Source organism: Pteropus alecto, unplaced genomic scaffold, assembly GCF_000325575.1.
Source record: "Pteropus alecto unplaced genomic scaffold, ASM32557v1 scaffold313, whole genome shotgun sequence".
In the NCBI taxonomy this organism is placed as follows: Eukaryota; Metazoa; Chordata; class Mammalia; order Chiroptera; family Pteropodidae; genus Pteropus; species Pteropus alecto.
The window spans coordinates 1,684,979-1,695,560 of record NW_006434832.1 but is presented as its reverse complement, the minus strand read 5'-3'; the positions used below and the strand labels follow the sequence as shown (position 1 = coordinate 1,695,560).

Below are 10,582 nucleotides of genomic sequence, written 5' to 3'. Positions count from 1 at the left end.
ACAGATTCAGGTGTGTATCATAATCAAATCCCAGTAAACAGACTTATGGAAGCATTGAGTCAGCTCTAAACAGCCAACCCAGCCCAAACACAGAAGGTAAAGGCAAGATTTCATTTTCCTTGCCTGGCAACTTGATCCATAAGCCTCTGATTCAAAGCAGTGACGGGGAAAGGTGTGTATGAGAGTTCAAAAAAGCATGTAAATTTCAGAAGTTATTGCAAAATGATCTGAAGTTTCTCATCAGCTGGCAAGCAGTGCCGAGACCGGGCCTTGGAGCTGGGCCCGTGGAGGGTGTGTGTATGGACACCACAGCATGAAGATGCAGGAGATAGTGGCGCCTGTGATGGGCAGGATTCCCGAGTAGGGAAGATCGAATTTGCAAGGATTCATGTTTGAAACTGTCCCAGCCTATAGTCTCCACACATCTGACTTCGCCCCACTCATTTGGGAGTTTAAGATTAATGGTTAGATAATTTTTTTTTTGCCTCTTAGAAAGTTCTCTGTTAAGCTAGGAGAAAAGCTGACTGTGCAGCAGCCATCGTTTGGTGCGTGTGCATCAGCCACGCGCGTACATGTCCAGAGGCCCAAGGGTGGCGTTGAATCACTGGACACCGTCGCCGGATACACCCAGCAGCATCTCACCACCGCTTCTCCCCGCGCATCGCTCTGCCTTTTCCTTACCCTCTTTCCTTTATTCGCATTTCATCCTCATCCTCGAGCTCTCTCACACACTTTCCTTCCCTTTCTTCATAAAATAATGCCGCTTTGCAAGAGATCTTCTTGGTATATTGTCTCTCTTCTTTCTTTTGGATTTTTTTTTTTTAACTCCTGTTTTTAGATATTCACTAATATGCTTATGGAGGAACTAAATGTTCAAGCACTGCTATAAACTGTATTCTCTTTATTTATAGCATATGATTAATCGGGATTACAGATGGCCTTGGTAAGTATTAGTGGGAACCATTTAAATATTCGGCCATCTTATAGGTTAAAAAAAAGTACCCAGAATGCTGGGATAGATGAGCATTAGCTTCATGTAAAAGAAATACAAGATGTGTGACACTGCAGGAGCTAGACCTGTATACTTTCCATGTCCGAGTGATTGCGCAGCTGAAACAACCGTTTTTGTGGTTTAAGCTTTTCAGGGACTAAGTAAAGACACGTCATGGGCAAAATAAAGTTCACGAGCTTCTAGTAGCCATTTGTAACCTAAGACTAGAGGTCTGAATGGAGCACAAGCAGTCCATCCGCATGGCACAAGGTGGACCGCTTTATTTTTGGTTTTTTGTTTTTTTCTTGGTCTATGAAATGAGATGAATAAGATTTGTTTCTAATAGAGGTAAATCAGGAGAAAGCAAGAAAAAGAAAACATTTTCTCTGTGCCAAATAAACCAAAGATGACAATTTATGGGTAGGTCTGGAGACGCTTTATGTCTGTTGTCATAACACTGAGTTAACAGCATCTCACTGTTGAGAAGGCATTACTTGTGAGCTTCAGGCGAGCCCTTCCGAAGCAGCAGTCCAAGGGGAGAATTCCTGTCCCCAGAGCATGCCCACTGGCGGGTCCTTTCTGCCCAGACCAGTCTACAACCTCATGTGACACTTGTTCTAGACATCCCAGAGCTCGGGACACACCGTTTATTCTTCCCAGCCAACCTACCCCTTCTGCAGCTCAGCTCTCAAGTGGAGCGAGCAGGGGAGAGCCATTTCCAGTCAAGTTTCATTTTCAGTAGAGCAAATCCTATTTTCCCAGTAAGTGGAGTTGAGGAAGGGATTAAGTCAGTGGTCAGCATCGATGTCTGTTGGCCTGTAGCCACATCTCTGAGTGTCAGTGACATTAATTCGTGTATCGGGAGTGCTGGAGCCTAGGAATGAATTACTGCCTATGTCACTTATTTCTAAAACTGGAAATCCTTTGTTAGAAGTTGATTTAGAACAAAGTAAGCCTGTAAGAAAGTCCTAGAGTAGATCAGACCTCCTGCCCGTGACGTCTCAGATGATCTGGTTTAGAGAACAGAGGAAACGACCTTAATTTGGGCCACTAATTTAAGAGTGAAAGTAGCGGCTACCACACTCGGAACCTGGGATTCTCGACCTGCTGAGCATTAATCTGGAAACTCCACACATTGTACAATGTATCCATTTTAAGTTTGTTTACCTTCTCTTTAATGACTTAACAGAAAAAAACTGCATGATGAAATATATTTTCTCCAAATATATATATATATTTATATAATATATAATCTTAGTTAACTCAAAGGTATATACATTGTATAATAAATAATATTTATAAAAAGAGACTTTTTGAATATAAAATCAAAAAGATCAACAACTTCTACAACTTTTTACAAAACTTTGGATACAGCAGGTTGGTAGGAAATTTCCATTGGATACTATTACCTGACTACGGCGAGAATGATTACAATGCACTCAATGTACTATTATTAAATAATTACTTGCGCTCGCTTCGGCAGCACAGACTAAATAATTACTTGTCAGCTACTTGAATACGCCCCCAGAAACATGACTTTATCACTTTTAATATAGAATACATAGATATGAAAAGACTGTTTTGAAAATTTGTATCCATTCTGCTGAAATAATTCTCACATAAAGCAAGCATTATCCGGTTGATGTGATTTAAAACTTTTCCGTCTAAGGAGAGATGAGGAGGGGCATTTCAGATTCTATGGCGGGGATGTGGATCTTTAGCAGGGCTCGTTGCTAGCAGATTCAAGAGGGCAGGCATGGCTTCTAGATGACCGTCTTGGCAAACCTGCCTGAGCAAGCAGGAAGATCGCTTGACCCAGGATCTTAAGTCAGAGTTAGGGAGACCAGCGAGGGAAGGGAGAAAAGGAAGGGAAAATTTTGTTCTGTTCTCTACCCCCGCTGTATCTCTTTCTGATTCTCCTTAAGACAGAGTTGTTGGATTGGTTCACACCGTCAAATCCGTTTGCCTCCGTTTGCTAGCTTCCAGTAGGACACTCTAGAGGACCAGTGTGGATCAAGGAGAACGCAGCTGTGAGGTGCTTTTCCCGAGGGAGCAGGTGACTGCTTGTCCCCCTTTGAACACCTAATCCTGATCCTCGGTAACTGCATGGACTGATGCTATCAGCATGCAGGTGAGGCCGGAAGATCTGTGTCAAGGAACTCCACATTTCAGTTTACTTACACAGAACAAGCAAGAGAAGGATGCAGGAAGACAGGCCCTTACTGGAGAGGAACAGAGGAATCGATTTTTAACATCCCCCATCTACTAGTCTCAAAATGGGAATTTCTGAAACAGATTGCTACTCTCTCACTGACCTTTTGTCTAATTTATACTAAGGTGACCTAGAGCCCACCTGCGCTACCTAGCTTTGTTTTGATGGAGAATCTGCAGGTGAGCAGGGCTGGGAGGGATTGAATGGCCCCTTCCAAAGATACCACTCATTTCTATAAGAAGCTATTTGGGCTGGAGAAGTTTTGGCCCCTCCCCCATACATAACCTATTTACAACGTCCACTACAAAAACAAAAAACAAAAAAAGTACTGCATTAATGGTGGAAACTGCAGATGGTAGAAAAAGATTGTGAGATCTGACTGCAGTTCACAAGAGCCTCTCATACAGAACAGGGTTACAGAGAAAAGGAGGCTGAGAAGAACACTTAGCTGCTCTTCAAACAGCTTACCAGGTCACCTAGAACTCCTAGACCTTCAAAACTCAAAACCCTACTTAACAATTGCCTTGGGCCTCCCAACCACTTTATCCTAGCTAAACCTATGGCTTTTATCAGGACGTGAAAGTGTATCAGGTTTGAATGGGAATAGATAGAGAAAAGGAGGCTGCAGGGGTTTGTCCTACTTCATAACTCCCGCCTCACAGGCATCTTGGAATGTCACCACGAGAAGCAGTTTGGAGATAGAATCTTGCCCGTGCTGATGTCTTAACCACCAGGCAAAGAGCTCACATTAGCCCAGCCTGATCTGTTGAAGTAGAAATTTTTTTCCATTTTTATTTTCTTTAACATGTGCAAAGATAAGCCTCGGGTCTGTTCTATCAGACCCCAGAGAACTAAAAAGAAAGCCCCTTCTTTAAAAACCACACACCATCCAGCGTAGGGTGAGAAACTTAAGATGAGAGAGAGGGAGGGAGGCCTCCCAGTCAGCAGGCGGGTTGGGTCCAGGTAATTTACCACACGTGCATCTGGCAACAGTCTGGATTCCTTGCTGTCTGATGCTGAGAGCCGAGCCTGGCTTAGGTACTGCTCTCCACAGGACTTCAGTGAATCTGCCCAGCCACACACTTCACCCGTTCCCAATGCCCTTTGGAAATAAAGAAGAAGAATTAGAAATGTAATTGCTTTCCCAGGGAGACCACCCATAAGGGTGCAAAGATCAGAGGCTGCTGACAGATCTCAATGTTTCTTTGGTACTTGGAGGTATTGGGGAGGAAATTCGAGTGGCTTTTCCATGCCCCTTCCTATACTTAGGGTCCATCACTGAGGAAGGGCTTGTGGTTCCGCAGGAACAGTAGAGCTTTAGTGTCCACAGACTGGGGTGAGTGGTCCAAACTTCACCTCCCCCACCTTCTAGCTGAGGGTGCGGGTGACAGGAAGCACAGTAGCAGGTAACTGCACTAATGAAGGAATCCCTTTTGTATAGAGACTGGGAGGAACCTGGCAGCTCAGCAGACTCCTGGGCCCTGTGTTTTTGTGTCATACCGGATCGTTTCATAACGAGCTGTCCAAACATGGGACACCAGTGTGTTTGTATATTTTATTCATTGTATATATTTGCATCTCAAAGGATTTGCAGCCCAGGCTTTCTGGACATTCCTAATCAACCTTTGCTCCTCGGGGGCTGACAGGGCCCTTGTAAGACGGTCTCACAGGGGCAGAAACACACTCGGCACGATTCAAGGGACATGTCCAAAGTCTCACAACAAATTAGTGACAGACCCAGCATCCAGGGTCAGCCAGGCCACCTGACTCTCGTTCAGAGCCCTTTGCAGCATAGGGTGCTCCTAACATCTGAATAAAGAACAAACCTGATATTTGTACAGTAGGAAATCAGTGGTTAGTCTGAGACACTGGACAAAAGCTACGGGTGATGGAAGAAAGGGCCAGAGTCTGGCCTTCCTGTGGCATAAAGCCATTTTAACGGGGGCTCCTTCCTGCCCTCAGTGTCCTGCCCTGCGGCTCCCTTCTCTCTCCTACCTTGGCTGTTGAGGCACCCAGGGTCGCCAAGAGAAATGCTAGAGGCTCTGCCCCATGTGGTCCCTGCCAGCCTGTCTCGAGAGTTCTCATTTTGCCTGCAGCATGTCAGTGTAGATGAAAGGACAGCCTGTGGCCACGGACCAAGCAGCATGCCTGCGGCAAAGTCGCCCTTGGGGATCAGTCCGGCCCAGGAATCTTTACTCCCTCCTCAAAAGCACCTGAACCCTGTGCCAGGGCCCTTGGTGTCACAGCCTCCAGTCCCTGCAAGGGACATGGTCCTTACCTATCCCCAATTTGCAAATGAGGAAACTAGGGCTCGGAGAGGCAAAACATCTTGCCCAAAATCACTCAACAAGTTGCGTATTTACCAAAAGGGCACCCCATGGGAGCAAATTCTCCACATGTCCCAGAGCGAGGGCCTCGTGGCGTCTTGAAACCACGTCTGTGTAGCACTTTCCGTGAGACTGGAAAAACACGATTCTATTTCAGAAATGGGGAGATGAGGGCTGCGATACCCTAGGTCCCCTCAGAGCCACTGATGGGGCCTCTGTAGGACTCACATAAGGGCTTTCTGGGCTCAGTGTCCCTATCTGTGCAATGGGCAGGCTAGACGCATGGCCCTCTGCCCGCTGTGAGTGTTCTAGAACTCTGGTTCCCCCACAGCCCCTCTCAGAATGGTCAGAGCCATGTCCTGCTGGTAAGTGGGGACACCGTTGTCTCTGGCCACAGTGGACATCAGAGGAAGGTGGCCACTGTACTTTCAAACATTCCTTCCAACTCATCAGCCCATAATGAGCCGGTGAGCTTCTTCTCATTTGCTGACTTTTCTTATAACATTTTAAAAGTTAGTAAATGAAACTGCCCAAGCGAGGACACCATTTCACTGCACCACGACTGTCTCACGTCACAGCTCCCTGATGGCATTTATCACACTTTCTGTTAGTACTACATTCAGACAAGCATGTACAACTGTTGGCTCACTTAAGCCTCATAAAAATTCTGCCAGGTTCCCAGTACCACCACCACCTCTGCACAGATGAGGAAACTGGGCTTCAGGGTCCCACGGCTGGTAAGCGGCGGGGTGGGAACCACCTCGTCCTCTTTCTACTCACCACACTGCTTTTATTCAGACACCAGGAAAGGTGGTGCCTCCTCCTGCATTCCTAGACTCTGTCCCTGCTGGGATCTAACAAGCTACACAGAGGGGCTCCCCAGATGGGCTGGGTGAGGCACCCCTCAACCAGAACTCTGCCCGTGATGTCAGGTTCACCCCCACCCCCGTACAGCACAGACGTGCGCCCCAGCTCCAAGGTGCCCTGTGTAGAACTGCATGACCCAGTGGGCTGCTCTCCCCAACACAGCCCCAGCCAGTGACCCAGGCAAGCAAGTCTTTTGCCATGAACCAAGCACTGTCCTCAGTGCTTTTTCCTTTGTTTCTCACAGCATCTCTAGGGAGGATGACAGATGAGGAGACAAGTGTGCGAAGACCATCTTGTCTGGGTCTCATGGTTGGTAAGTGGTGGAAGCTGCACCAAGGTTCATGCCTCTGTATGTCAGGCTCCCTCTTAGGGCAGAGAAAAGGGAGAAAGGGCACATGGGCCTCAGAAACCTTCCACCTTCAAGACTAGGACCACCCTAGAACCACGTCAATTTTGACCTATCCTGGAGACCTTTGGATCTGAGAGCCAGGTACAGTGTCTCCCACGCTGGCCACCTCTGGGAAGCTTGGCAACATAATCCACCAGCCTTTGATCCCTTGATTACTCATCACCATCACTCTGAACTTGACTCCTTCCTCCTCCCCATCACCATCCATAAACTCAGTGAGAGTGCACCCCACTCCACCCAAGCTTCAGATCTGTCAGGATATGGGCTTATACACCGCTTCCCCCCACCCACCTCCTTGAGGTTGGTAGGATTTATGCTTGTTCAAAAACTTGTCCTCTAAGTTCTAGATGGATGCACAATGACTCTGCTCCAGGGGTAGAAGAGACTTTTCAGCCTACGGTTTCAAATATTTTAACCCCTTTATTTTACAACAAGAAAACTGAGGCCCAGAGAATTGAAAGAACAAGAAGTTAGGCGCAAAGTTGGGACCAGAAGTAAGGTGCCCCAGCCTCCAACCCCACAGTGTCCCTCTGGCTCCACAGATGCTCAAAAATGAGAACAAGCGGCTGTGCAAAAATGTGACCTGGCTCATAACTGACTGACTTGGACAAGAATTTTCATCACTTGCTTGCAGCCTCATATGCATACACTGGGTTATTACCTGTGCTCTGTATAGCCTACCAAGGACTATTCCCACCTAAGCTTGGGAAATCCTGGCTTCCTAGTTTGGCTGTGGGAACTTGCCTCTTGGGTTGCTCAGACATAGAATGGAGTCATCAGGAAGAGATGGGCAAACCCAGTTCCCTGCACCAAGGCCCCCCAGCTTCCCCACCCCGCCACCCTACCTGGCTCCCTACTTGCAGGTGTGCACGTCGTAGATGCGGATGCACTCCTGGCAGCTCACATAGCAGCACCAGTGGAAGATGCAGTGGCATTTCTCCTTCCGCTTCTCCGTCCTCGTGTTGTGGCCGCGGCCGCAGCAGAGCAGGTCACAGCCATCGATGCCGTGGGAGGTGACATTGCAAGTCCGGTCCCTGGTGCCAAAGGAGCCCGTCTCAGGGTTGGGCTCGCAAAAGTTGGGGGAGTTCTCATAGTAGACCAGGTCCCTCTCGGTGGGTGGCTTGAAGAGGGCGTACTTGGCACGGAGCGTCTCCACCCAGCCGCGGGACTCACGGTGCTTCTCCACCACCATCTCAGAGGCGCTGTCGTACTTGTCCTTGAGGAAGTCACCGATGGCACGGAAGTCGGGCTGGGCCCACCAGCAAGTCTTCACCTCGCAGCTGCCCGACAGCCCGTGACACTTGCACTTGAGGTGCATGTGGTCCAGGATGGTCTGGGGAAGAGGAGTAGCAGCTGGCCCCCAGACTGATCCCACCTGGGAACACACCTAGACCCTCCGGCTCCGCCTCTGCCCACCCCCATCCCTAGAGCCTTCTCTATTCCTACACTGGGCCAGGATGAGAACCGATGGGGGGACAGAGGCATGGACCAAAAGAATGCTGACCACTGTTCCCCTCCCCTTCACACTCCAAGCATTGGCAGAAATCACATCCACTTCTCAAAGCCATAGCAAATAGGGATTGTTATCCACGTTCAACAGATGGAGAAACTGAGCGCGGGAGCTTAAGCGATTCGCGCTAAGTCAAACAACCATAGGAAGGAGTGGAGTCTGAATTCAAAGCCAGGCCCATGGGACTTCACAGTCCTGTAGGAGCTCACAGGATGGGCTGCCTGGTACCTGCTCTATGGGGCCCGCACTGGCTCGCAGGCTGACGCATACGCGGCAGGCAAGACCCGGGTACAGTCCAAGGAGAAAGGAGGGTGACCAGAAGGAGTGACTGTGGGGTACGGGTGGGGATGCGGGCCAAGCCTGGCCCAGGGGAAAGAGGACAGCAGGAAGCCCGGGAGGCACAAGGACGGCTGGAAGGCGCAAGGCGGGGCAGGGGCAAGGGCAAGGCCAGCCCAGGAGAGTCCGGGACAGGGTCAGGAAGGGCCCCGGGCAGGGTTGCGGCGAGGGCGGCAGTGGCTCACCGTGCGGCCTGCCTCATTGTTGTGCTTGTTCATGGCTGAGCGCGCATCTGGCCTGTTCTCCCGCGCGTCCGCAAACTCCCGGGACACGAGCACCCCGAAGTCGGCGTCCTCACTACATCCGCCCCACTTCCAGCCCTCGCCGGGCGGCCCCTTATGATGCGAATCGCAGCCGCAGATGGTGGAGGTGCCCTCGGCACAGGAGCGTGTGACTGCGAAGGCCACGCCAGCAGAGGCGATGGCGTGAACGAAGGCCGATTCGCGGGTGGCTGCAGGGAGGGAGTGGGGAGATATTGCTCAGACAAGGTCCTGGAAACGCGCCCGCCCTGCCTCAATCTTCCCATCCTGGAAGGAGGGCTCACCAGCCCCGAGGGAAGAGGGAGGAACCCAGACTCCCTTCAGACCCTCTTCGGCTGGCCCAACTCCTGGATGTCCCACTTTAAGGCGGGCGTCCCCACTTTATGGATGAGCAAATCGAAACCCAGGGCCGCTGTTTAACCCAGCGCCTTAACAGCTGGCAGAACACAGCCTGTTAAGGACAGCTCTGGCAGATTGTGAAAGAGATAAGGTGGTGTGCTCTGTCCTGGCCCAGGCACCCCTGCCCTCCACCTTCCCAAACTCCAGAGACCCCAGCACAGGCCTGAGCCTTCCCGGTCCTGACAGCCAGAGGTCTGTGGGGAGGAAGGCCTGGGAACCTACAGCCTAAACCTGCTCAAGTCCTTCCACCCCCCCACCTGGATGCACCTGGGCAAACCCCTTTTCTGAGCCTCAGTTACCCTCTTCATAGAATGAGAACAACTTCCTTCTGGCAGCAGAGTTCCTAACCAGGAAGGTGGTAGCCAGCATCCTCCCTTCCCATTCTTCTGTCCACCCAGACAAGGCTAAGGTTTGGGACTGGGAAGACCAAGTTCCCCTGGGAGGAGAGGGACATAGGGCAGTTCCCCTGGTTCTGCCCCAGGGTCCAGCGAAGAAAAAGGAAAGATTCCCAGGAGTCTCCCCCCCCACACACACCTCATTATAACTACCTTTGGGTGCTGGGTAGGCACCAGATTCTGCCCTCCGTGTGCTTTATCCCATTTAATCCTCTTAACCCCAGAGGCAGGAAGTCTAATAGGTCCATTCTACAGACGGTTAGAGGCAAAGGCCTAGAGGCCTGCAGTCCCACGATCTCTCGCCTTACTGGTGAGGGACCCAGAACAGGGTGGTGACCTGTCCAAGGCCACGCAGGTGGCAACACGTCGGGCTTGCCTAGAAGCCAGGGCTCCTGTCCTGAGTGCTGCGGGAAATGGAAGTTTGGCAGACAAGGGAGTCTGGTAACCCCTGGTAGCCATTGTTGACTCTTTCAGAGGCCCCAGCGCCCTCGTGGGACACCTGCAGTGGAGGGAACCGTCCTTCTGTCCCGAGCAGACGGGAGGGGAGCGCGGGGCGGGGCGGCCGGCGCGGTGGAGCCCTGTTATTTACTACATTTTACTTATTAGACACTACAATAATGACTATTGTCCAAATAATGTCTTATCCTATTCTTACTGGTGCTCTAAAATGAGAACGTGAATATGCTTTGATTGATGCAAAATAAAGATTCCATATACTGTAATTTTGATAAGCTTCTCTCATTTGCAATAATAATAGTAGTTAACATTCATTTGAGCACTGATGATATGCCAAGCATTTTGCTGCTTTATGTACTCCTTGCATCTATGCTCCAAGGTAGTTATTCTTCTAACACTCATTTTCCGATCAAGACAGTA

The 10,582-nt window shown here is 50.0% G+C and overlaps 1 protein-coding gene across 1 annotated transcript in view; it reads right to left on the bottom strand.

Moving 5' to 3' along the window:
• Nucleotides 1-3,965: 3,965 nt before the first annotated feature.
• The window catches only part of WNT3 (Wnt family member 3), a 48,651-nt gene continuing 42,034 nt past the window's right edge, over nt 3,966-10,582 (bottom strand). The window contains exons 3-5 of the mRNA XM_006910157.2: nt 8,838-9,103; nt 7,652-8,139; nt 3,966-4,305 (exon numbers count right to left, since the gene is read on the bottom strand). Of these exons, the coding sequence (XP_006910219.1) occupies nt 7,660-8,139; nt 8,838-9,103 (746 nt within the window). The 3' untranslated portion in view covers nt 3,966-4,305; nt 7,652-7,659. The remainder of the gene's footprint in view (nt 4,306-7,651; nt 8,140-8,837; nt 9,104-10,582) is intronic.